The sequence below is a fragment of the Epargyreus clarus genome, unplaced genomic scaffold, assembly GCF_041222505.1.
Source record: "Epargyreus clarus isolate Ecla_fem2 unplaced genomic scaffold, WU_Ecla_fem_2.2 ptg000018l, whole genome shotgun sequence".
NCBI classification, from domain to species: domain Eukaryota; kingdom Metazoa; phylum Arthropoda; class Insecta; order Lepidoptera; family Hesperiidae; genus Epargyreus; species Epargyreus clarus.
The window spans coordinates 10,005,001-10,032,742 of record NW_027332226.1 but is presented as its reverse complement, the minus strand read 5'-3'; the positions used below and the strand labels follow the sequence as shown (position 1 = coordinate 10,032,742).

At 33.9% G+C, this 27,742-nt stretch overlaps 3 protein-coding genes across 5 annotated transcripts in view; 2 read left to right on the top strand and 1 right to left on the bottom strand.

Annotated features, from left to right (window-relative positions):
- The first annotated feature begins 343 nt into the window (after positions 1-343).
- LOC140749939 (uncharacterized) lies at positions 344-15,340 on the top strand. Of its 2 annotated transcripts, XM_073083196.1 has the most exons (3): positions 345-940; positions 3,080-3,226; positions 10,477-15,340. In XM_073083196.1, exons 1-3 carry the CDS (start codon positions 718-720, stop codon positions 11,655-11,657), a joined length of 1,551 nt encoding a protein of 516 aa, XP_072939297.1. In that variant the 5' UTR covers positions 345-717; the 3' UTR covers positions 11,658-15,340. The 2 variants fall into 2 exon arrangements, with proteins under 2 accessions (XP_072939298.1, XP_072939297.1); XM_073083197.1 differs by lacking the exon at positions 3,080-3,226 and having other exon boundaries at positions 344-940.
- A 25-nt stretch (positions 15,341-15,365) lies between these two features.
- LOC140749644 (uncharacterized) lies at positions 15,366-18,584 on the top strand. Its single transcript, XM_073082756.1, has 6 exons — positions 15,366-15,596; positions 15,799-16,032; positions 16,731-16,859; positions 17,098-17,212; positions 17,743-17,915; positions 18,571-18,584. Exons 1-6 carry the CDS (start codon positions 15,548-15,550, stop codon positions 18,582-18,584), a joined length of 714 nt encoding a protein of 237 aa, XP_072938857.1. The 5' UTR covers positions 15,366-15,547.
- Positions 18,585-19,329: 745 nt separating this feature from the next.
- The window catches only part of LOC140749523 (uncharacterized), a 9,868-nt gene continuing 1,455 nt past the window's right edge, over positions 19,330-27,742 (bottom strand). The window contains exons 3-8 of one of the 2 annotated variants that reach the window (XM_073082602.1): positions 23,870-24,091; positions 23,487-23,606; positions 22,689-22,800; positions 22,316-22,497; positions 21,027-21,095; positions 19,330-19,580 (exon numbers count right to left, since the gene is read on the bottom strand). In XM_073082602.1, the coding sequence (XP_072938703.1) occupies positions 19,501-19,580; positions 21,027-21,095; positions 22,316-22,497; positions 22,689-22,800; positions 23,487-23,606; positions 23,870-24,091 (785 nt within the window). In that variant the 3' untranslated portion in view covers positions 19,330-19,500. The remainder of the gene's footprint in view (positions 19,581-21,026; positions 21,096-22,315; positions 22,498-22,688; positions 22,801-23,486; positions 23,607-23,869; positions 24,092-27,742) is intronic. The other variant, XM_073082603.1, reaches the window with a different exon arrangement.

Genomic DNA, 27,742 nt, shown 5'->3' with positions numbered 1-27,742 from the left:
CACCCAACTTCCCAACAAATACAGGTCTGTATGTCTTCCCCACACGCTGTCTCAGAACGAACTAAAAATGGCGTCAAAAGTGTGAAGAAACTTCGCAGGAATGTGCGATGCGAATTAATTCGCAGATTTTTACGATGCGCGTCGCATCGCAGTTTTGTGTACGAGCCCTTACTTTATTAGCAAGACTAAGAAGTAAGAACTTAGGATAAAAAACATCAGAACGAAAAATCAGGACATGCTATTAAATTATATAAGAATTATCTTTGCACGCATTAGAAAAAAAATACTTGTATTAGAAAAAAAAAAACTTAACTAAGATTAAAAAGAAAAAAATGTCGAGAAAATTAATTAAGTTAAGAAAAGGAACCGTGACACGGAGTTTGAAAAGTTGTAATACCAAAAATTCTTAACAAAGTTAGGCTCAAGAGCAAGAAGCCAAGGCCGTAAAATCAATATTAAAAAAAAAAAAATGTGGGTGTTTAGATGTTTATTGATTTGCTTTGCCTCATCTCCAATCAAAATTTGTATTTGTGATAATGTCAAGTGTGAATAAGATGATAAACCATTGGAGTTCGCTCGGTTTAGAGAAATGATCGTGGTTTTGAGTAATGTTTACAAATTTCCTTTAAAAATGCTATAATTCACTTGTCTGATTGAATTAACATAGTGGCTTAGCAGTCGATAATCCCAAATCAATTGCACTGCTTCTATTGCGCCATGGGGTGCTTTCCGAGTAAAAAAAGAGAGGTCTACGATCTCCATCCCAATGTATTTCGTGTTGTTAACATTGATGAGGCTGGTACAGAACTATGCTCTGGACAGCTGGAAATTACAGAAACGGAAATCATACTATATAGAGAGGGACGAGATACGACTGTGTGGCCCCTACATTCCCTGCGAAGATATGGATTTGATACAGAAATCTTCAGTTTTGAATCAGGTAATTTGAATTACATACTTGCTTAATAAATATTGGATTTTGAGTTTTTGATCAGTTAAACAATATAAAGATCAATTCTATATATATTCTATAATCATATCTCCTAATGTTATATTCCAGTTATATCCAGGTTCGATTTTATGTATCTTGAAAATAAATTTTTATTCATTATCATAGTGAACAAAAACAATGAAAATCATAATCTTGTGTGAAATCTAAAAACATTTACTCTCATGTTTATGAGCTGCTTTAAGTTGAACTTATTAAAAAATCAGCAACTGCCCCTTAAACAGCATTAGGCACCCAATTTTACCTTGTACTCCACTCCTATAAATTATTTTTGGCGACAGTGAAGTGAGTGAGGAAACTCGACGATACCTGACATTCTTTTATTCAGTACCAATGTAGTCATAATGTATTCATATTGGTAAGGTTTTTAGTACTAGACATCTCGATGTGATGATTGATTTGTGACATTGATCATCTGTAATTCTTTTTTTTATTTTTCTTTAATTAGTGTATAGGCACATGTTTGGCCTCGATCTGGTAAGCATTGATGAGGCTTAAGATGTGCCACACTTGCCTAGAAGTAGTCTATTCACTCAAAATGTTTTGTCCGAACCAGAGGACAGTTGACTTGATAGGGGTGGTTAACAGTGGTAGGATCCTTCGTGCTTCATCTCCGGCGGCTCTACCGCCACACCTATTTCTGCCTCATAACAGCAGTGTTAAATGCTACTGTGTTCTGATTTAAAGGGTCCTATCTGGGGTTGATTACAGGTGTTTATGGGCGGCAGTAGCCACTTACCATCAGATGGACTGTATGCTCGTCTGCTACTTCTATATTATAAAAAAGGCCCCTTCTTCATACCGCACATTAATTCAAGCATGAATAAAAAACAAGATAACATGAAAATAGGGGCAAGTTGATATGCCCAACAACAATAAACATACTATAATTATAATAAGAGCATTTGATATAGTGTTGATAGAAACTCTGCCTTATAAATCTTATAAAATGTCTGTGGAAATATCACATGGAGGATTCCATACCACTAACTTTATTTTTAAAATTTGTAATTATAGCTACTACAGAGGTAAATGCATGGAAGTTTGAACTATTTATTATAACTCATAAAGAAAAACGGATGAAAATAGCAGCTTCTACCCCCATTTATTATGAAGATTTTTTTATTTTCTGAAAAAATTTCAAACCCACGAAAGGCGGCGGTATGTGTGGCCGCATACCGTCATACACATTAGATGGTTTGGCGAGTTTTATACTCAACTGGGTAGAGCCCGACGGGGTAACGCGCTAAGAGGACTCCGGTTGCGTTCCTTTTGAGATCCCGTACGACGGTATGCGACCACATATACCGTCGTCCTTCCTGGGGATGCTGGCCGGGCGGTTCGAGCTCCCACTCTTGCCGCCCGCAACCCCGGAAGCCCCTTTTATTTGCCTCTTACGACAGGCAGGGGATACCGTAGCCCTATTCTGGTCCCGGAACTACAGGGACAATATGTGTACATCTGGTTAAGTACATAGATTTGAAGATGTAGCTAATAGAACCCTCTGTGCTTCGATTCCGGCGTCTCCAATGTTACACCTTTTTCCTAATAACAACAGTGTTAAGTTAAGCGCTGCTGTGTTTTGGTTGGAAGTTAAAAAAAACAAACGCTTTAACTGACCAAAATCGACCGGTTAATGTTAAATGTTAGTTAGGACGTCATTAAATGGTGCAACCCATGAATTGCAAAACTAGACCTTTCAAAAAAGGAATGGAAAGGAATTAATGGAAAACTTGTATGTTATAAAATAAATATTATTCTGTGTGAATCATTGAAAATTAAAAAAAATAAAACAGATTTGACAAACAATGAAATTTGGTAAAAACTTCTCTACTTATGACCCAAACATGCAATAATTAATTGAATATTTTATTTTTGTATTTGTATTATTTTAAACTAAAAGAGCTTTTTCAGCCGAAAATGTCCATGTGCTGGAATCCCACAGTGTTTAAAATGATTAGTAATTTTTTTGTCTAATATCTAGTTTTATATGGTGTTATACTACTTTAATTGTGTGTGTTCATATTTACAATAAAAAAGGGTTAATTATTTTTTTTTTTACTTTTCTAGGGAGAAGATGTGATACAGGAGAAGGGATTTATGCTTTTAGATGTCGTAGGGCATCATTATTGTTTCAAAGATTACAAGGCCAAATTCAATCAAGGAATGATGCTACTCCATATCCAGTAACAGGATTATCATCACCGTTGCCCCAAGGTAGGCAAACCTTGCAAGCAAGTGTTGTCCATAGATCTTCTGTGGACAATGGCCAGCCAGATCATATAGGACCAGCTGTAAATAACTCTGTTTTAATTGTGCCCCATGCAGGAGCCCTCAGAAATTTCAATCAAACGCCACGGTCCCCATCTAGCACTGATATCTTAGAAGTCATGCCTTTGTATCCTCAATCTCGAACAAATAGTAACCATGTTACGAATATATATCAGCTGCGAGATTTTAAGAGAGAAAATAACAATAATCAATCTGAAACAATATCTGAAGTTCGACATGAATACACTAATGACTTGAATAAAGATTTAGCAAAACTACGAACCACCTTAAAGCGAGAGACTGCCATTAACACTATGCGAGATATAGAGGATGAAACTCGCTTTCTTGAAAGCCAACTTATTACTGAACGTGAGTCAAATAAAGAGGAAAACAACCCAATGTCACCCACACTCAGCACTTCCAGTGAGCATTATGCTCAATTGTGTATTGACCAACAAGATGGACCACGGCTTTACGTAAATATCGTGTCAAATGAAACAAGTGTGCAAGAAACAAATAAAACTGATGTTGTTCCGACTACACCACTGACTCCAAAACAAGTTGATTACTGTAATTTAGCAACAGCTCCAAAGGTTTTAGATGCAAATGTCTACGCAAACCTTTTAATGAGTGATAAAGTAGACAGTGCGAAAAGTATATTATTGAATTCTTCCGAGCACAATCCTAAGTTTTCAGAATCTGATACTCTTACTTCAATGTCACCAGTTGAGGAATTAGAAGTAAATTATGCTGTACTGGATATTGAAATCCAAAAATCCATTAAGGAGTCTTCGTCGCCCGAAAATCTTTCATACAATAGCTCAAAAAATGAAAGTACTGTATCACATACATCCCAGCCGCGCGGGAGACTTATTTCACAGAACAGTACGGAGAAAACCCCGACAACTAGTGTTCCTGCTACTGCACCTTCAGCAAGCATTGGATACACTACCATTGATTTTGATAAAACAGTGGCTTTGACATCGGTGGCAGCAAGCACAGATGCAAATATGGATGCGTGTCGAAAAGCAAGGCATAGTTCTTCAAGCATTCTATGTTCCAGTCCAAGTAGTGTCGATAAGAGTAGAATCAATTGAATTTTATCACTATGTATGTATGTATGTTTAGAATAAGATAAATTTATCAAGGGATATCCAATTTTATTATACTTTAAAACTAACATACAAAAAGTTTATAATAGGCTACTTGACTCATATCAAAAATTTTACTAGTTTGTTTATTTCTTAAAGCTCTTCTCTTAAAGCTCTTAAAGGTCAAAGCAAGCTAAAAGCCAAAAGCCGAAAGCGTTCTCCGCTATATTTATCGAATAATCCAAAGACAAACCGTCTGATCATGTTGCTTACGTTATAACACTTTTGTTGATAAAATTATTGTTTCCTGCCCCACATCCAAAATGAACTTAGCCCTAAGAATCAATTTTATGTAGTGATCAAATAATTGTTCATTGCTGCGTCAAATTTATCCCACCAAATTTGTGTTGTTCTTGATTGTATGCACAACAATAATAAAAACTCTTTAGTCGTTGACCAGTTTTCAGGTTTCTGTTAGATAACATTTAATACGAAAAGGCTGGACTATGTCCACTTGTGACTTTTTACTTCTTTTTTGTATAAATGTGATTTCAGCTGGTTGCTAAATATTGTTTGTCTAGTAAGCATTTAATAGCAGCTATCAACCATAAACGTAATTATAGCAAAACTGTTCCACGCTTTGACTTCTGCCTCTAACAATAAGTTTTGTCTGATTCAGGCCCGACAATAAGCTCTTAATGTCTAAATTAATTCAAAAATTATTTTGTTTATGCTTATAAATTTGGTATGAATTCCTAATTTTACCATAAATTGCGATTAGTATATATTTTTTGTAAAGTATTGATTAAATCTACTCTTTCTTAAATTGAATCGCCTCTTGCAGCAAGAGTTATTAAATAATTCCAACCCAGCCTACATAATAATAATAATGCAATTTAATTAATTATATATTTACAATTTAAACTTTTAAAACCAAATACTTAGAGTATAGTAAATGTGTTTAGTCGTATGTTAAAAAGAGCACACTGCTCGTAGGGCAATGCTCCCATTTTCTTGATAAACAACTTGTTAGGGCTACTGGAGATCATTAATGTAGCTAGTTATAATCCGTGCCAAACTGCTAGTCCGCTCTGAATATAGAAACGAGTCGCGTCGAATAGCTAATTGTAGATATTAGCGGGACGAAGACAGCGCAGAACACCTCCCGGCACCTGTCCGCTGCCCGCTCTCGCCCATGGGTACATAGCTGCGTTAGTAGGCCCTTACTTGGCTACGGAATATATTCGTATGCTTGTAGTTGTGCGCAACAACTTGAGAGCGGACTAGCAGTTTGACGCGGACTATACTAAGTGCCGGTGCACACGGCGCGTTGCAGCGGCGGCGCGGCGTCGCAACCTTGTCGCTTTGGCGTTTTACATATTCACGTCACGCCACACGGTGTTGCTGCGTCACACCGCACGCGCGCTGGACCTGTAAACCGAGAAAAGAGGCAGGAAGGGTTGTACATTCTGCAACTCATGAGGCGGAACGGTTCCGCTCAGTCCACAGGTGTTTATTCCAGATTTTTTTTGTATAATATAGGAGTAGCAAACGAGCATGCAGTCCACCTGCTGGTAAGTGGCTACTGCCGGCTACGGACATCTGTAATCAACGCCAGATAGGATAAGATATTCCTACCTGACGTCGACCTATGGTCGATATGCGCCGCTACCCCTGAGGACTAAGCTGGAACGCCTCGGAAAAGTATGTCTCCCTTACCACACCCTTCGAAACGGAACACAGCAGCGCCTAACAATGCTGTTATTAGGCAGAAATAGGTGTGGCGGTGGTGCCGCCGGAGTCGAACCACAAAGTGCGCTACCACCTTCAGTATCTATTTTTATTATTGTACTGTATAACCGTACAAAGATATAATAACGTTGCGACGCTGCGTCGCAAAATCTTTGCGGTGTGGCGCGGCACCGCGTCGTGTGCACTGGCTCTTAATGTCTTTTGATTTTTCTCTTTATACGCACAAGTGCTTACCAATGTTGAAAAAGCAATTGATATTACCCATTAAGCAATAATAAATATAGACGTATTATGTGCATTACTATAATATTATTAGGTATGTCTAGACCGTCTTAGGTCACATTGTAGATTTGTAACTGAATGTAGAAATGTTACTATGTGTGGGTATATGTCGCTCTTGATTGTTATATTAATTTTAAAGGTTTTAAGTGTTTGTACTATACATATCATAAAATCTATGTCAATATGAAATGGTTATCCTCACTACGGATCCCTGAATTGTGCGTAGTATTGGCTGTTTTTTATGTGATTGGCCTCTACTAATTTTTGTTTCATAACACCTCTTTACTTTTAGGTAGGTATTTAGGTACTGTATCATGCCTTGATCAACAATTGATCGAATAATTTATGTGTTAAGCTTTACTTAGCAACTCTAGTTACTGTAGATATTAGTCATATAAATCCTCAAAAAAATAATACTAGATACTATGGAGCGCGTCCATGCCGCTAACAGCTATTTGTCGCAGCGTTTTCACGGTAATTACGATTTTTACTATTAAAATAACAAAATTGGGCAACTGAGGTAATTCATTCGTTCAACGTATACCGCACATAGTGACGCCATGCAGTACGGACCCTAGTAGGGTTTAATACATTCTAACAATAGTTCGACAGTCAGTATAAATACAGAGATTTCATAGAAAGGCATCTTTTGAGAAAATGTCTTTCTAATAAAATATAAAGACCTATTACTGTGCGCTATTACTTATTTTAATTTTAATACCAAATATAATATGCAAATAACAAAAACAAAATTCAGATGACTTATTTGACTGAGTTGTTAACTAAAATAAATAGTTCCTAATATAAAAAATGAGGCTTAAAACAGATAGGTACGTGATTTGTTACAAACGAATCGTTTGATCCACGATCACGAAGTACGTACGTATAATATACAAATGATAAATGGTATTAATATAAAACTCAATTAATTTACTCTTATGCATTATGAGTTTTCAATATAAACTTAAGAAATTAACACGTGCAAATAGCACATTAATACCAAAAATCATTAATTATTATTTTGTATTCTCGTTTTACGCATATAAATATTTTGAATGGTTTTTAAGTGTTCGGATAATTCTGAAAAAAAAAAGATTTTACAAAGCAGTTTCCATTATTTTATTGTTATAAGTACATAATTAAACTTACTTTAATTATATTAACATAAAAATACCAAAGATATCCTCATGGTTTATTTGTTTATTTTTTTATTGTCGTAATATTGCATGTACAGTTGTTTTCTTAATGTAAAGTTTCGTAAAATATACCTTATTGCGTTAAAATAATTGTGTATCGGTTGCAAATTGATATCCTTTATTCAGTAGTACGCTACACACGCGTAAGTGCCTAATGTTACAAATCTCTGTCAAAGAATTGTTAACTAAGATAATAATCCTAATGTTATAATTATTTTAAGATAACATTTGTCGTAGGCATATTTCATCAATATCTCGATGTCGTAGAGAAAAGTATACTAGTATTTACTTAGTAATATTTAAATGTAATAATTATTTAGCCAAAAATATAAAATATTTAATCTTAATGTTATATTTAAGCAAATAGTTCTATGTAAAGATTACAGTGATTTTTAAAAACATTATTTTCAAACTCTGGACACGTAGTTAAGTTCTAAGAATTTTATCTTACGACTTAAGTATGAAATGCAATGGACTTGATTTCATATTTTAGGATTCAATTGCAGCTCTTTGCCAGTTTTAAATAAAAGTACAGTTAAAAGTAAATTATGTTGCTACAATGCTTTAATTATATTGATTAAGTAGTAAGATTATATTATTATAACTCGCATTGGTCCGTGAATCCATCCATAAGAGTTACTCGCAAGTAGAGTGCTGTACTCAATATCAGAGTTAAGAGATAGATTTAAAATGGAATGATAAGAATAGGAGCTTTGCTCTATTTTAATGAACAGCTAGTGAACGTTGAGAAAACAGACTGAATAAATAAATAAGCACTGGCGGATCCAGGATATTTGGTTGGCAAAGACTTGACCCAGCTTAGGGTAGCTCTATCGGTTACTTGGTCGCCACTCGCCCTCAAGTGTGCAGTCTCTAAAATTTCGCCGACCTCTATAAGCTCATAGATGAACTTAAGTAAATGATTTTGGATTTTGGAACGGCTTGAGCCCCTTAACCGGAATCCGCCAGGGTACGCAAGTGTCGTAGTCCCAACGTGAAGTTTGTGAATATGCATCGATTTATAAGTCCGCGTTGAAATCAAACGTATAGTCAGCCTCCGACTATGAGCCCCTGAGTATGAATTTCAATCATAATAATACCCATAGCGTACTAGATTACGCGTCATGTAGTGGTTTTTTTATCGATTCGACATGAAAAGCTCTGACAATACATTTGGTGTGAACGCGCTGTAAGAATAAATATGCTGCTGCCACTTTTTTATCTTAAGATTAAAGTTTTTTCTTTGGACCTTAATCCATTCTGGAGCTTTTTAAAATACCAAACAGAGCGTGGCTTTAAAAATGTGTAATTTATTTTTTATAATATTTATGTATAAATGTGGAACGAATATAAAGGTTGTAAGTAGTGTATATTATAATTTGCATAATAATATAATTACGTATTTTCATGGTGCCACAAGCTTATTGCTCATATGAAACATTTTATATAAAATTATTGATTACAGCTAATATTGTTCTTTGCTTCATGATGTTCTCGTATTACAAAAATGCCGTTATTTTGATAAATGAGTAGGTAATGACATTATAGTAGGTAGATACTTGGTACAAACTAATGCTATTTGTATGTTTATGTTTTAAATTTTACTGATATAAATTCAAAAGAATTTACAAGTATACTAGCTGACCCGACAAACGTTGTTGCCATATAAATTTAAAAAAAATTAAGGGTGAACAATCCTTATTACTTAGGGGTATGAAAAATAGATAGTAGCCCATTCTCAGACTTACTGAATATGCATATAAAATTTGGTGAACATCGGTAAAGCCGTTTCAGAGGAGTACGGTCACTAACATTGTGACACGAGAATTTTATATATAAGATAACATGGCGGGTTGTTTACAAATTTATTTAACGAGTGTCATTTAGATATTGCACAAGTTTTGTATACAAATTGGTTTATTATATAATATTTTAACGATAAACTTATGTGCTAGAATATCTAAATTATTTCGTGTACCTATTCATTTGATACATCCATTTTATTATTGTAAGTTTTTTTAACGTATACGTTTAGTAATTTTGTAACATCTGTTAATTTATGTTATACTTAACTGTGTTTTATACATTGAGCCAAATTAAGCCACTTGTTTTACCATATTATTATTAAAAAATAAATGTTTACTATTTACAAAAATAGTATTATTTATCTCTTAAAACACATTGATGACATTATGTAGGACATAGGTCTGCCCTTTGCAATAGCTACAGTTAATCTGTACCTACCTAGTTATAAGGGTTGGTTGAAACCTTTGTAGGCATTGTAATTATTGTCCCTGTAGTTCCGGGGCCAGAACAGGTCCTCGGTATCCCCTGCCTGTCGTAAGTGCCGACTAAAAAGGGGCTTCCGGGGTTGCGGACGGCAAGAGTGGGAGCTCGAACCGCCCGGCCAGCGACCCCGGGATAGACGGTGGTATGAGTCGCATACCGTCGTGCACACCAGACGGTGTGGCGATTGGCAAGCTCACCTGGGCGGAGCCCGACGGGGCAACGCGCCAATAGGACTCCAGTCGCGTTCCGTTGGGAGATCCCGGAGTCCTCTACGCCGAGAACGGCCACCGGGGAGTTTTAGTGCGTAACAGTCCACATAACCGTGTCGCTCCCACGGCACCGGGTACCTTTTGAAGGATTCCCCCTCGTTAACAATAAAAAAAAACGAAAAAATAAAAAAAATGCATTGTAATTAACCTTAACCGATACATTAAGTACCTATATGTGAACATACATATGAACAATCTTTAGGCCTCGAATTATCTACTTTTATATGGTGTAGTACTACTAAACTATTTGGATTGTGTGTGTTAATGTTTACAATAAAAGTGTTTTATATTTATTAAAACTTTTTTTACTTTTTTAGGGAGAAGATGTGATACAGGAGAAGGGATATTTGCTTTTAAGTGCAGCAGGGCACCACTATTGTTTCATAGATTACATGGCTTTATTAAATTAAGGCGTTATGCTACTCCGTATCCAGCAACAGAATTATCATCACCTTTGCCCCAAGATAGGCAAACTTTGCAAGCAAGTGTTGTCCATAGATCTTCTGTGTACAATGTAGTAGACCTCAGAAATGTCGATCAAACGCCACGGTCCCAATCTAGCACTGATATTTTAGAAGTCATGCCTTTGTATCCTCAATCTCGAACAAATGGTAACCATGTTACGAATATATATCAGCTGCAAGATTTTAAGAGAGAAAATAACAATAATCAATCTGAAACAATATCTGAAGTTCGACATGAATACACTAATGACTTGAATAAAGATTTAGCAAAACTACGAACCACCTTAAGGCGAGAGACTGCCATTAACACTATGCGAGATATAGAGGATGAAACTCGCTTTCTTGAAAGCCAACTTATTACTGAATGTGAGCCAAATAAAGAGGATAACAACCCAATGTCACCCACAGTCAGCACTTCCAGTGAGCATTATGCTCAATTGTGTATTGACCAACAAGATGGACCACAGCCTTATGTAAATATCGTGTCAACTGAAACAAGTGTGCAAGAAGCAAATAAAACTGATGTTGTTCCCACTGCATCATTGACTCCAAAACAAGTTGATTACTGTAATTTAGCAACAACTCCAAAGGTTTTAGATGCAAATGCCTACGCAAACCTTTTAATGAATGATAAAGTAGAAAGTGCGAAATGTATATTATTGAATTCTTCCGAGCACAATCCTAAGTTTTCAGAATCTGACACGCTTACTTCAATGTCACCAGTTGAGGAATTAGAAGTCAATTATGCTGTTCTGGATATTGAAATCCAAAAATCCATTAAGGAGTCTTCGTCGCTCGAAAATCTTTCATACAATAGCTCAAAAAATGAAAGTACTGTATCACATACATCCCAGCCCCTCGGGATACTTATTTCACAGAACAGTACGGAGGAAACCCCGACAACTATTGTTCCTGTTACTGCACCTTCAACAAGCATTGGATACACTACCATTGATTTTCATAAAACGGTGGCTTTGACATCGGTGGCAGCAAGCACAGATGCAAATGGATGCTTGTCGAAAAGCAAGCCATAGTTCTTCAAGCATTCTATGTCCCAGTCCAAGTAGTGTTGATAAGAGTAGAATCAATTGAATTTTATCATTATGTATGTATGTTTAGAACAAGATAAATTTATCAAGGGATATCCCGTGTTATTATGTTTTAAAACTAACACACAATACACTAATAGGCTACTTGACTCATATCAAAAAATTTTACTAGTTTGTTTATTTCTTAAAGCTCTTGGTCAAAGCAAGCTAAAAGCTAAATGCCGAAATTGTTCTCCACTATATTTATCGAATAATCCAAAGACAAACCGTCTGATCATGTCGCTTACGAAATTACAATTTTGTTTATAAAGTTATTGTTACCTGCCTCACATCCAAAATGAGCTTGGCCCTAAGAATTAATTTTATGTAGTGGTCAAATAATTGTTCATTGTTGTCGTCAAATTAATCCCACCAAATTTGTGTTGTTCTTGATTGTATGCATATTTGCATAACTTAATAAAAACTGTATAGTCGTTGACAAGTTTTAAAGTTTCTGTTAGATATAACGTTTAATACGAGAAAGCTGCACTATGCGCACTTGTTACTGTTTACTCCTTTTTTGCATAGATTAGTACTTACCTATCTATGCTTTTTTGTATAAATTTGATTTCAGCTGTTTGCTAAATATTGATTGTCTAGTAAGGACGTTGGTATACGAATTTATGCGTTTTAATAGACGCTTTACACTTACAGCCCTACACTAGGATTCCCTGTATCGTAGGTGCTGTGGACACACAGAGTCAAATACACAAACACCAGAAACAGAAAGTTAAATTCATTATTAGAAATCTGTCTGGCCGGGGATCGAACCCGGGACCCTCTGCGCGTCAGACCAGCATGGTGACCGCTCCGCCACGCGGGTCGTCAAATAGCAGCTATCAACCATAAATATTATTTTTTATTATTGGACTTTATATACAAGGATATTATAACGTGCGGCGCCGCGAGCAAAGGTATGCGGTGTGGCGCGGCACCGCGTCGTGTGCACATTATTGCTACCCATAGGGTTTAATAGATTCTAACAATAGTTGAACAGACAAAGATTTCATAGAAAGGCTTTATTTGAAAAAAGTCTTCATATTTTGTTGTTGCGCCATGACTTCTTACTTATTTTAATACCAAATATAATATCCAAACAACAAAAATAAAATTCAGACTTCGTGACTTATTTGACTGAATTGTTAACTAAAGTAAATAGTCCCTAATATAACAATGAGGCTTAAAACCATGGAACAGCTTAAAACAGATAGGTACGTGATTTGTTACAAACGAAACGTTTGATCCACGATCACGAAGTACGTACGTATAATATACCTGCATATAATAAATCGTATGAATGTGAAACTCAGTTAATTTACTCATATGCATTATGAGTTTTCAATATAAATTTAAGGAATTTACACGCGCAAATAGCACATAAATACCAAAAATCATTAATTATTATTTTGTATTCTCGTTTTACGCATATAAATAATTTGATTGTTCTTTAAGTGTTCGGATAATTTTGAAAAAAGGAATGTTTTTATAAAGTTGTTTCCATTATTTTAATGATATTAACAAAAATACCAAAGATTATTTGTTTAATTTTTTTATTGCCGTAATATTGCATCGTTTCATGAAATATTGTGTTTAATTTGTACAGTTGCTTTGTTAATGTAAAGTTCCGTAAAATAGGGAATAGTAAGTTAAAATAATTGTGTATCGGTTGTAAATTGATATCCTTTATTCAGTAGTACGCTACAAACGCGTAAGTATTGTTAGAAATCTGTGTCAAAGAATCGTTAACTAAGATAATTATTGATAACGTTATAATTATTTTAAGATAACATTTGTCGTAGGCATGTTTCATCAATATCTCGATGTCGTAGAGAAAAGTATACTCGTATTTACTTGGTAATATTTAAATGTAATAATTGTTTAGCCAAAAATATTAAATATTTGATGTAATTGTTATGTGTTATATATAAGCAAATAGTTCTATGTAAAGATTACAATGATTTTTAAAAACATTATTTTCAAACTCTGGACACGTAGTTAAGTTCTAAGAATTTTATCTTACGACTTAAGTATGAAATGCAATGGACTTGATTTCATACTTTAGGGTTCAATTGCTCTTTGCCAGTTTAAAATAAAAGTACAGTTAAAAGTTATGTTGCTACAATGCTTTAATTATATTGATTAAGTATTAAGATTGTATTATTATAACTCGCATTGGTCCGTGAATCCATCCATAAGAGTTACTCGCAAGTGGAGTGCCATACTCTATATCAGAGTTAAGAGATAGATTTAAAATGGAGTATGATAAGAATAGGGGCTTTGCTCTATTTTATAAATGAACAGCCAGTAAACGTTGAGAAAACAGACTGACTAAATAAGCACTGGCGGATCCAGGATATTTGTTTGGCAGAGACTTGACCCAGCTTATGGTAGCTCTATCGGGTACTTTGTCGCCCTCAACATTAAATAAATCGGTAAAAAAACACTTCCTCTATGGTGAGAAGTGTGCAGACTCTAAAATTTCGCCGACCTCTATAAGCTCATAGATGAACTTAAGTAAATGATTTTGGATTTTGGAGCGGCTTGAGCCCGTTAATCTGCATCCGCCAGGGCATAGCGTACTGGATTACGCGTAATGTAGTGGTGTTTTTTTTATCGGTTGGACATGAAAAGCTCTGACAATAAATTTGGTGTGAACGCGCTGTAAGAATAAATTTGCTGCTGCCACTTTTTTATCTTAAGATTACAAGCTGTTTCTTAGGATCTCATTCCATTCTGGAGCTCTTTAAAATACCAAACAGAGCGGGGCTTTAAAAATGTAGATTTTTTTTTATGTATAATATGGAACGAATATTAATGTTGTAGTGTACATTATAATTTGCATAATAATTTAATTATGTATATTCATGGTGACACAAGCTTATTGCTAAAATAATGAAACATTTTATGTAAAATTATTGATTTTAGCTAATATAACACCTGTTAATATTGTTGTGATGCTTTTTTCTCGTATTACATAAATAACTTTTTTATTTTGATACATGAGTAATGACATTATAGTAGGTAATCGGTACTACTAATGCTATTTGTATGTTTATTTTTTAAATTTTACTGATATAAATTTAAAAGAATTTACAAGTATATAACATGGCGGGTTGTTTTCAAATTTATTTAGCGAGTAGGCCGGCGTAGGTATTATTTATATATTGCATAAGTTTGTTTGTATACAAATTGTCTTATAATATAACATTTTAACGATAAAATTATGTGCCAGAATATCTAAATTATTTCGTGTATTCTTTGATACATCCATTTTATTATTGTAAGATTTTTTTTACGTACCTATACGTTCAGGAATATTGTAACAGCTGTTAATTTATGTTATACTTAACTGTGTTTTATACAGTCAGCTAAACTAAGCCAATTGTTTTATCATATTATTATTAAAAATAAATGTTTACTATTTACTAAAATAGTTTTATTTATCTCTTGAAACACATTGATGATACATAATAATCTTGTAGAACACTGGTCTGTCCTTTGAAATAATAAGGTTAATCTGTACCTAGGGTCTGTGGTACCTAGTTATAAGGGTTGGGGTGAAAACTTCGTAAGCATTGTAATTAACCTTAACCCATAGATCAAGTATATGTGAACATACTTATGAACAATCTCAATCATCCTAGGCCATTGCTTAGGCCAAACAAATACCACATAAATTGTATCTAAGGAATAAATAAATACCCAAGTCATGCGAACACGCACTGTAGAATTGTACTATCTCTACATTCCGATGTTCAAGACAGATCACTCTCGGTTCCATGTGCGTGTAAGTGTTATAGTTGTTTGTCGCAATCCGGTGCAAATAAACTACAAATATGATATATGGTAGTTTATCCGTCTTTGAAGGACTTTTATTACTTTCTAGTAAGTAACTGATTGCAATTATTTAAATGGTATTTTATTTTAAATGAATTAATTACAGAATTTCATACCTACCTAACTTTATTTAATAATATATACTTAGGTTATAGATTAGTAACTTAGGTAATGTAAATAATAAAATTTATCTGCAATTTAGGACGGTTATTTGATTAAAATATATAAAATGAATGTCTTTTTTATGTAGATATTCTAAATGCAGTTAAAATAGAAAAACTGGTGGTGCCTGAATTGGTCCAAATTGGTAATGTATCGGAGATTACATTGCATTGTGACTTCAAGACAATGAACGAAGGACCGTATTCAGTTGAATGGCTTTTTAATGAACGCAACGTGCCAATATATCGATGGAATTCATACTCCCCGGCTAAAGTCAACGGTATTTTGGTTGATCGATTGGACTTGACGTTCCATGTTTCATGTGAGTTTTTTAAAACAATGTTTTTACTCGTAAATTTATTACCTATACTTAGGTGCTTATTGAGGTGCCTATGGCCGAAATACTTTTTGTTACATTGCCTCTTTCGCGACTGGAGGAGGCCAAGAGCGTGAGCCACAGATGAGTTGCGACATCTAACAATAAAGTTGAAACGCCACTTGTAAGAGTTCTTCAAAAACACGTTTAGCACTAATTAGAAATGTGGTTGTAGTGTTGACGCTTCGATCAGCGACTATAAATCCTGTAGCAATGTGGTTTTTCTGTATTCTGAACACGTATCCGGTACATAGAAAATTCCAAATTAACTCATCAATAAAATCTTATATATCATAAGATTTTAAGATTGACATTTATATCGTGAACGGTTTACGGGTAGAACTGATTATTAACGATCTCGAATTAAATCTACCATATAATAAAGTAGGTACTCTGTTAATATACCTACCTCTCGGGCGGCCAGAAATCACGATACAACATACAACACTGTGCCAAGGCGTGATTGCCATTTGAAAACTTGTTATAGTTCGCGCCAATATGCTAGTCCGCTCTGAAGTTGTTGCGAGCAGGTGTAGTCATGTAATTTGCTATGGAGACGCGATTCATTTCTATATTCAGAGCGGACTAGCAGTCTTACGCGGACTATACTTTAATATTATCATTAATTATTATTATTGTTTTAGCCTCTGTCTATGATAAAGGCTCCATCCTGCGTTTAGTACGATTAGATCCACAATTGAGCGGAGATTATACTTGCAGTGTAACACGAAACGGTACGACGGTGCAACAGACCAAGACCATGCTTGTGTTCAGTAAGAATAAGTGTATTTGCTTTTAGAAAATGTATTTTCCTGTTTAAAGTAAATAATCTAACATCAACATCTATGTAGGTATTATGCATGCTTTTTGCACTTTCGGCGGTGGAGAAATTAACATTTACTAAGTTCGTAGGTTTTGTTATGTTATTATTACTTGACCTGGTGTCATTGATTTAAAAAATAAAACATCTAAATTGACATGAATTAATGAGGTAACTTTTTTTAATCGCAGGTCCTGAACGAGAACTTGATTTAGAAGTACGAAGTCGAAGTCAAAAATCTTATGATGTAATGTGTACTGCCCGCGGTGTTTTCCCACAACCTGATCTAATACTTGAATATAACAAGTAAGTTATCATCTAATTAAATTAAATAAACAAGCTGTCTTGATGGTAACATTTGGTGGTTTGACTGCGGCGGCACCAGTGCTGCAACTTTGGTATAACAACGCAACTGTGATGAAATTCAATTTGGACTCCTGCAGTTTATCAAGTTGTTGTAGATATCTGCAGGCTGCTGTGACTGTTGAAGGATGTGGTAAAGGGGATATAGGTAGGGCACCTATTTATCCAAAGCGTTATGACTTAGCCCTCAAGGGTAACAATGCATCTGTGGTCTACCTCAGATAGGATACTCTTAACTTATCTGGCGTTGTTTACAGAGGTTGATTGCAGATAGGTGGCAGTAGCCACTTACCATTTGGATTACTTTACAATTACCAAGTGGACTGAATGTTCTTTTGCTATTTCAATATTATAAATAATAAATAAACATCTAACAGAGACTTTTATTACTATCTATTTTTTAACCGACTTAAAAAAGGAGGAGGTTTCTCAATTCGACCGTACATATGTTTTTTGTATAATTTAATTTTCAGTAAACTAATACCAAAGCAACACCAACGGATATGGCGCAGCGGTGCTGAGTTGACGCTGTATGACGCGGAGAGCATCACGCAGCTTGAAGCTAGCTGCCCGGGGACCGTCACCTGCCGCCTCACCTTATCTGAAGCTGGGTATATGGCTTTGAAAGAAAAAACTATTTACACTGGTAAGTATCAAGTAAACCATAAACTTACCTTATATTTTTACCCAAAAAAATAATAGTGTTATGAATACCTACCTAATATGTACGAATATATTATAGAGAGTGTCCGGCATAGATTTTATTTTAGTAATAATTGTTTTTACCTATTTGCATTTCCACAAGAGATAAGTATAGTCCGCGCAAACTGTTAGTCCGCTCTGAATATAGTAATGAATCGCGTCGCCATACCAAATTGTATGACTACACCTGCTCACAACTTCAGAGCGTACTAGCAGTTTGGCGCGGATTATGCCTCCTTACTTAAATGAAACTTTATTTAAGTCAGAGCTTCTCAGTAAAACAGGAAGAATACCTCTAGCTAAGGTTGGTTAAATATAGGTATCTGATTTTTTGCTTATTTTTCAGATCATCAGTGCAGCAATCAAGCCGCGGCGAAAAAATTAGCTGCTGTTTATATTCGTGCTTTCATGCTAATATACATACATATGTATGTATATGTATACCTTATGTAAATACATATTTACATAAATAATAACGTATGCAATTAAATAAAAATTATAGGAAGAGGTTCAGATCGTACATTATAAGACCACTTATAGACCTATCAATGTAGACCTTAGGAACAACGTTAATTTTAAACAAAAAAAATTTTTTTTAGCACAACTAGTGTAGTAAGATACGCCAAAGTAAGAACCAGTACATACTTTACTCTGGCGACAAAATTAAGTAAGTATATCAAAAACTCCTTAAAAATAATAACAATGCAAGGCAGTAAAAATCCTGGTTTGCTCTTAATTCTCTATAAGAGAAAAGCCCAGAATTTGGCATTTTGATACTACTGCGCTGCGTTTGTCATTTGCATAGTACATAGACACCTAGGGGAACTGAGTACGCCGTTAATCAAAATTGTACTTATGTATTTGTATTTATTTATTTTATTAACATTTACACCTATTTAAAATAATCGGTAAAATACAGCTAGTAATTTGACAAATTCTCAGAAAATATGATGGAATTATTTTTTACCTCATAGATACTACTTAGGTATATTAACATGGTTAGGTAAAATTTTATATTTCTGATTTTGTACCCATTTTTGAATTCTTGCTTATACTTCATTATTATGAAAGTAAAATGTAATAAATAAAGTAATGTGTACAATTTACATAATAAATAACGTAATCTAGAGTAGCTAAGGAGACCAGCACGCATTTTACAGTCAAGGATGCTTCAATGGTCGTTTTATATAGTTTGAGTTTAAAAAGGACTTATAAATAATATAGAAAATTGATAAGCAATACCCTTAGTATGAGTTCTCAATGAGAATATGGTGGAATTACGAGCTCGACAGCTCATTCGTCCATACAAATCTGTATGAAGCGCCTCTGGTGGTTGTTTAGGAACTAATTGAGTGATTGAGTTGTCGAGCTCTCGATTCGATTCATCGAGCCCTCGATTGCAATTTCATACTAAGGGTACAGTTATGTTATTTATTTACAGATTCATTCAATTTTATGTTTTAATATTCAACAAAATTTATATTACGTTATGTTTTACTATAATTAAATTTAGATATAAATAAATAGTTTTAATTATTTGCTACATAATAAACTGGAAGTATTGTTGTAATCAGCAACATCCATGAGCAGCTAAATATTACCGATCCTCCTGTAATAAAATAAATTTAAATGTCGTCATAGAAAAAATGCTTATAAATTAACAATATGAATGAGATCTAAGAATGAGGAAGACAAAGTAAATAATATTTATGTTATATAGACACATATACATAGATTACATACAGTTTGTGTTTATTAATTTATTAAGCGTTAAGCCTACTGAAATTATACTTATACATTAGTTACGTCAGTACATATTCGCCACCAGAAATGTTTAAATTTTAAATACCCACATCCATTTCATTACTTATTTGAAAATTTTATTATAATTGAAATTTTACATTATAAGAACTTAATAAACCAAATAAAAATATTTACATTATTCCAAAACTAACTAAAATTGTAAATAAAATAAATGAACCGATCGCTGCCCCGCGGTAATGTACCAAGAGTAGCATTACCTCGTTGTATTGCCAGACTTACTTTTTGAACTTATTACCAAAAAAATATTTGAATTAATCTAAACAACTTATTCTACATTTTCTGTAATTTTTTATCCCCATTTATAAATCACTTAGAAGGTACTTTATTAAAAATCCTGTAGTCTCTTTTTGTATTTTTGATTTAAAGATTTTTGTTATTAATCTAGTACACTATCAATTACAATTTTGATTAATTACATTTATTTGACTATTATTTGATTTGTTTGAATGGAATGTTTTTACGAGTAATCATAAATATTTCTGGCAATTACTTTCAATTAATAAGGTATATTGCCCAGTTAGTTACTGTTACTTGCATGGCTAATAAGATTTTTATTTTAATAATTAGTGCAGTAAATACATAGATTACGTTACATTAATATAGTGTTTCATAAAATACACACAATACAGTGCTTTTAAGGCATTCATACGGTTGTTGTTGGTTCCTTTTTAAAACAAGTATTCCTCATTGATAATAATTTACGATCACTATTGAGAAAGTAAACGATATTTTTTAAATACGGCTTGTGTATACGAGTACTACACAATAACTTGGAGCAACTCCTTCTACTAAAATATGTACCTACTCCTTTATCTATCTACTCTAAAATGTTACAATAGGTACATTATTATTTAATATTATTATTAATATATTATTTGTGCATCTTTGCATATATTATCCTTAGTAAACCATATGAAAATGCCGATAAATATATTTATAGTTTTTAATATATATAAAATAAATTTACTTAATAAAATAGTTTAATAATACTGATAAACATACAAAATATTATACTCTCTCTTGTTAATAATAATATTTGTTGCCGAACATTTGGTGTACATTTATTTAATTTTTTTATTATACAACATTTATCATTATATGAGGTAAGTAAGTAAATAATTTTAATTACATATAATGTATATTGGATTGTGATCGACTGGTATATTTTTCGTTGTTTCATTCAAGTCGTAATATGGAAATAGTTGATGGTGAAGTGAGGTGTGGGACTTACTGTCGCTGAGCCGCGACGTATCAGCCGAGGGCTCGGTCGTGAGGTCCGCGAGCGCCTCCATCGGGGACTCTGGACCGCGCCACCAACAACCAACGTTCGTTAGTGCACAATCAAGTATGCAGCTTGCATGTACCGACTCTGCCTTACATAAATAGGGGGGCACAGTAATAGGCGCCCCCGCCAAGTTGAACCAAATGAAAAAAATAACACACCTGTACCATCCTATTCTCAAAGCCATTTAGGTACTATTTCATCTCCCTGTAATTTATGTTTTAAGAACGAGATTTGTGAAACTATTTTGAGTTAAACTCTTTTAGTAGCTTACAAACTTCCTCGGAAAAATAGCAATGAGTCTGTGATTTCTCTGGTTTATGGTTGATGGCAGCTTACTTTACCTAGAGCCATTTAACCGCAGGAGCTTACTTTTTTAAATTAACTAAATTAGGCGCTACTAATTTCATTACTTAGGTGAAATTTAAATGACACTATTTTTTTATAACAAGTTCCAATAATTGTTTTCGAAATATTTAAGAACACTTACGGGTGTTGCGTCTACTAAACACACAAGTGAGTTAATACTGAATAACCTTAATTAAATTAGGCAAACTATTAAAGAAACAAGAAATGTTGTAAGCATACTCACGCAAATGAAGCATTCTATGTAATTGTATGTATGCCACAAACCAGGCGCAGGCCCAAATGCCGTTAGTGATTCATGCTTAGGGAACTGAAGTCTATGTACCTACCTAAGACTAGATGTCTGGGCAGATGGGCAAGGGACATGTGAAATGGTTTTTCAATTACTTGATACTGATTAGCTCTTGGCTTTTTATGATATTATATTTTAAAATTTGATTCGTGTAAAAATGAGGCCAAATTGTTTGGTTTTCATATATCGTTATTTTTTCGAAATAATATTGTGATATTTTCGTTATAAATATTTATCCAGATCACTTTACCTAATTTTAATAATAAATGAGTAACGTGAAGTACATAAGTAATGATGGCGTATGCAAAAAAATGCTTTTGACCTTCTGTAGAAAGGACAGGTTTGCATTGCTGATTACACCCGTAGGGTTAGGTGCAATGCCTTTTGACTTAAATAAAAAAATATATATATTAAAAAAGAAAATTGAGGTACGTGCATCATAATTGTGATATTCATGGAGATCATTCAATTTTAAAAAAATAATATTTTCAAATATTTAAAAAAGTATATTATTATAGGATTTCAAATACTTATCCTTTCTTAAGGGACTGTTTGATATAAATTTTTCATCACCACATACCTGTTGGTAGTTCAAAAGTTTGGCTGACAATGTATGGAGGGTGAGTCACGTTATCATTGTAGAATAATTCACAAGTAATTTCTACGCCGTCTGCTTCATTTACGGTAAATGTAACATTATCAAATATGTCATATAGACCGTCGATTGGACCGGTAACATGTCCTGATGATTCTTCTACATTCCTGAAATATAATAAGTAAATAAATTAGGTAATGGGAAGAAAACTCGAACGAAGCGTAATATGATTTACTATGCTGTTATACCTATTTTTGACATGCAAGGACAAGAAGCTCACGAAACAAAACACATCGGGATCAAAAACATGCATTAATATGACGGAACAATAAAAGTAAATATATAATCGCGGTCTAACCCGGCGAGGGAGATGGAGATATCCGGATAGGGGGCGACGTCTTGCGCCTCGCACGTCGCCACCACTAGGTCGTCTACTAGCGACACATTCAACAGCGGCCCACTACCTTTCGCTGAAAATGTACATTCATTACATTGTGTTAGTTTAAAAAATAATTTTCCATCATCACTAACAACCCATTACTGTCCCACTGCTGGGTACGGGTCTCCTCTCATAATGAGAAGGATTAGGCCATAGTCCACCGCGCTGGCCGAGTGCGTATTGGTAGACTTCACATACCTTTGAGATTGTTTTTATAAATTTCTCACGTATGCAATTTTTCTCACGAGGTTTTCCTTCACTGTTTAGTAAGTGATAATTAATTTCTAATACGCACATAACTTTGAAAAATCAAAGGTGCGTGCCTGGGATTTCAACCTCGGACCCCTCGATCGAGAGGCCGCGTTTCTTAACCACTAGGAATAAAAATAATTTTTAAACTCTTTTTATTGGCCCGCCCTCTCTGTTTCCAATTATCCTCCTATACTAACCAACTAACTATTCTTGATATTAATAAAATAATCGGTTAAAAAGCTGACAAATACTTTCAATTTTTATATTTTATACTTTATACATTTTCTTAGTAAAATATTTTTGTACTCAATATTGTCCATCGCGATCCACACTTTGAAAAACACTGTTGGTACCGTTTAATTGGCATTGATTATTGATGTCAGTTAGAACCATTACTTGCCATATTAAATGGTAAACCTACTTGTTATTAAATATTAATAAATAATTATATTTTTACATACTTACAGAACACGATCAGCATCTGACGTTGACGTACTTCGTCTATGTTAGATACTTCACACTCGTATATACCGGAGTGTATTGGTGACACATTCAACAATTTGATTCCGTCCTTTCCTTCAATTACTGAAAACCAGTTGATTTTATTTTAGTTTAATTACACTTCAGGCATATTTATCTAAATATAAATTTCATTCGTCTAAACCAGAGATTCTCAAACTTATTTCGTGCACCTCTCGCTTTTATTTTTTTTTCTAGCGCTCCCAAAAATTCTCAAAAAGTATAACGATGCTAGGCGTCGGTTGATTGTTAATAGGTTAGCGAAACAAAAAGCGTTGGTATGCTTAAAACTGGTCATATCGTGGAACATCATGTCTCGTAATACTTACCAACGTTGTCACCAATAGCAGCAGGATCATATCCAGCTATTCGTTGATACAATTGTATCCGCTGCCCGCTCGTACCGTTTCCTGGTAACCACCACCACTTAACAAATAATCCAGCATCAGATTCGTTTTCCGATAAGTCATATTTGCATTTAAGCTCAGCGTCTTGTCCTGCCTCGATTGAAGCAGGTACTGAGAATTCTGTTACTGATAACTGTCGACTTGCTGAAATAAAAACAAATATTACCTGTACCGCATAAAATAGAATTTGGTAAGTATTTCAAAGTACCCACTTAAAAGTAATTGTTTATAAAAATAATTATTTTCATAATTTAAATGTGACAGTTTTAGGTACTTTACATGGTTTTTAGATTTCCTGTCCATTTTATAATTTTAAAAATCCTTATGGTTGATGACAAATTGCTAACTTGATGGTTGAATAATTATGGGATGGGAAAATGATTTACCAAAGCCTGTTATTTAGCCCGTGACAGAAACAAGGGAGGCCTTAGTTGAAGGACCACCTAATAAAGAAACTTGTTGCTGAAAATCAATATTATATACTACCGTTTACTTAATTTATACTGGATGTATTAATATATAACTTAATTTAAAGTAAAATGTTCAGCATATAAAGATTTTATCTCTCTATCTGTCTAATAATAGTTAGGTAAAATATCCTTGACATCTAAAAATAAATACTTTATATCTAAAAAAAATTGCAGCAAAACAAACTTGTTCGTAATTTACAACATAGGCTGGGTAGTGTTACCACGTGTTTTTTTTGGCCCTTTTGATCACAGCTCTATTACTAAATTGACTTTAGCATCCATGTGTTCCCTCGTATCATGTGTTCGATTTTGAAACATATGTACATATACTTTGTAATAACACGTCTTTAATTCTTCATAGACGACGACCCAAATTGAATAAGTTTTGTTGAGGTACGAATGCGATCCCTAAGATTATCATTTGGTAAAATAATAAATCATCATCAAGCACAAAATCAAAGTAGGTAGGTACAGCTATAATATCATTCATTTATTTATCTTGTCCACCTACGATGGTAATTTTAAAATTAAATAAATAGATGCTCCGTGACTGGGAGCATAGATAACATCCGTTTTTATTTTATGAATCAAGAGTATTCAAGAGTATCAAGACCACTTTAGATTTGTGAGTTGCTCTAGACCTCAGTAACTACAAGTAAGTTCCGAATAGAATAGGCAGCTAGATAATAATCAATATTTGGAATACTTAATACTAGTAAAGTTATGCAATTTATTTTGCAAGCTCTAAGTACGTACCTACATTTCCTGTTTTACTTGTATGTTTTCGTAAAACTTTTGTATGTGGATACTATAATAATTCCTAAAGCTGTCATCAGCTGACCTAATACGTGTTGAAAACGAAAGAGAAAATTTAATCTGTTAACCAGCAATAAATATATATGCTAATTTTATCAATATAATATTACCAAATAACACATGCCATTAAAATACCATGAACTCCCAAAACCGCACCAAAAGAGACTATTTATATATGCAATAGAAAATTAGGTCATATCCGAATGTATAAGCGACTATCTTAAGCAACCTTGAGTTGGTCCGGGAATGTTAAAAATACCGTCGCGGTCGGCAGCGACCTCAGTGTGGCTCGCATGTGCTGATAATCCGAATTATTTGATAAACATATCCATGGTATTATTTAAAAGGATCCTAAGAAATGTGAAAATGTTGATACACAACACACTTTTCGTGTGATCATTTCTTGGGTGTGACCTATCTTGAATTCAGGTAATTTTGGTTGTTTCTTATGGACAGACTGACACACTTCTGATATTATTTTTTATAGACAAACATGCGATGATTGTTCCTTATTGGATTTGCCAGGAAATGATAAATACATTATATACCCAAATGTAATTTACCAACAAAACTAAACAGTGCGTTTTTTTCTAATTTGATATTTCGATTGCACATACTTATGTATTATATTTATTTGCTAGAACAAAGTATTGGCTAGATAATCTTGAATCAGCTGGACCGATTTCGAGGCCTTTAGTTTCCTACTAAGAATAAAAGATGATTTTAGTTTGAGAATCATGTGCGAATTTAAATCAAATTATCTAGTTCTTGAATTTTTAAAGAGTGTACGGAGAAGCTACGCTCGCACTCTGAATCTCGCTTAACTGTAGGTTGAAAATATACATACTTAATATTAGATATATACATAAAACATTTTTGTACCCGACAACCTATGTAGCCCAAGTTTACAGGAGCATTGCACGGCTTTTCGAACGTAACCACTGATTTTTTGGTGTCCTAAAGTTCTTAAAGATTTTAACGTTTCAAAAATTAGTTTTGGGAATAAACGTTGAAGGTCCAGTCTAAATTTAATTTGAATTTTCTAAACTACAGGCAAAGAAATACTTATTGGGGCAGATACAAATGGTAACTGCAGTAAGGGCACTAATTGTCTAGCATCTAATAGCTTGTTAGTCAGGAAAACGAGGCAATTATGTATTTTTATATATTTTCCTATACATCATAACTATAGCTATGTTATTTTCAAGAAGACAATAAAAAGCCAAATCAAAATCCTCATTTTCATTGTGAATATCACATGCCTTTTCAATTTTTTTTTTCATGTAGAATATTTCTACATGAACTAGACTTATAAATACCAGGGGGGGGGGGGGATTACTACCATCTCTTAACACAATATTATTTTAATCATACTTTTACTTTTTTGCAAGAAATTTAACTTTTTAAGCAAAATATGACAATTTCATATGTTTAATACAATGGATAAGCGAAAAAATAATAAGGGTTTAAGTTTTTCAACTGTGTATGACGGAATATTTTACTGTTTTAAGGAGGAAATAAAACTTTCCTAAACTATGATGGTTTTTAAAAGATGGTGGAAGGCCCCAGCTTGTTACGTTTAAATATGCTTGTAGGTAGGGGTTTTCTTAGCTATATAGATATATGGTAGGTTGTCGCCATTGAAGGACGTTCCTCACGTGGAACATTACAGAGATTTTACAACATGCTTAAATTGTTCAATGTGTTTTGTGATGCTCGGTAATCATCGTTCATATGTGCCACAAAGAAAGGATATGGTGGAAAAATGACCGCAGTCTATTTTAACTTCCATCCTAATCAAAATAAAATATTCAAGTGTTGTCCAAAGCAAAGATTTTAATGTATTCAATTCATGTTAACTTGTGTGAGTACAAGTATGTTCAAATTGTCGCCTATATCTAAAAACAATAACAAAAAACTATGCTACATAAAATATATCATATCTATTGTAGAGACGCGTATATTTAATTTAAAACAATATTACAATTTCTTCAATACTTGTGTTTAAGAACTACCTTCACTACCTACCCTTAGTGTGAGTTGTCAATCCGATCGATCGAACCGAGAGCTCTACAGCTCGATTACAATTTACCTACATTAAAATGACAAATTTTGGTTTCTAAACCATCATGAGAAGCGCTGTATGTAGATTCGTATTAGCTATTGAGCTGTCGAGCTCTCCATTCAATAATGTGTAGTGTTTATTAGGTTACTAAGGTACCCAAACTACATCAACAACCTGCACACGTAAACACTCTGTGCTTTAGTATTTTTTAAGTCTTTGCTATAATACTGTCAAAATTTCGTGTATTGTAACTAAATGTCATATCCAGTTTAAGTATGCGGTGATTTTTAGTAGCCAAACTGGCAAGCTGCCTGTCCTATCACTCGGCACTCGTATCCTTTCATGATTGGGCTAATTCCCATTTGTCCTCTTTAGGGGACAAATGGCATGCTTCGAGATCGAATGGGTTGTATCCGCCATTTAAAATATGTATTTATTTTGCCT

What these genes read in the sequence shown, in the direction of transcription:
- LOC140749939 (XM_073083196.1), top strand. Translation starts at nt 718, where the DNA reads ATGGGGTGCTTTCCGAGTAAAAAAAGAGAGGTCTACGATCTCCATCCC. An exon ending in AATCTTCAGTTTTGAATCAG is followed by an intron (nt 941 to 3,079) that starts GTAATTTGAATT and finishes TTACTTTTCTAG; the next exon opens with GGAGAAGATGTGATACAGGA. An exon ending in ATCATCACCGTTGCCCCAAG is followed by an intron (nt 3,227 to 10,476) that starts GTAGGCAAACCT and finishes TTACTTTTTTAG; the next exon opens with GGAGAAGATGTGATACAGGA.
- LOC140749644 (XM_073082756.1), top strand. Translation starts at nt 15,548, where the DNA reads ATGATATATGGTAGTTTATCCGTCTTTGAAGGACTTTTATTACTTTCT. An exon ending in AGGACTTTTATTACTTTCTA is followed by an intron (nt 15,597 to 15,798) that starts GTAAGTAACTGA and finishes TTTTTTATGTAG; the next exon opens with ATATTCTAAATGCAGTTAAA. An exon ending in CTTGACGTTCCATGTTTCAT is followed by an intron (nt 16,033 to 16,730) that starts GTGAGTTTTTTA and finishes TTATTGTTTTAG; the next exon opens with CCTCTGTCTATGATAAAGGC.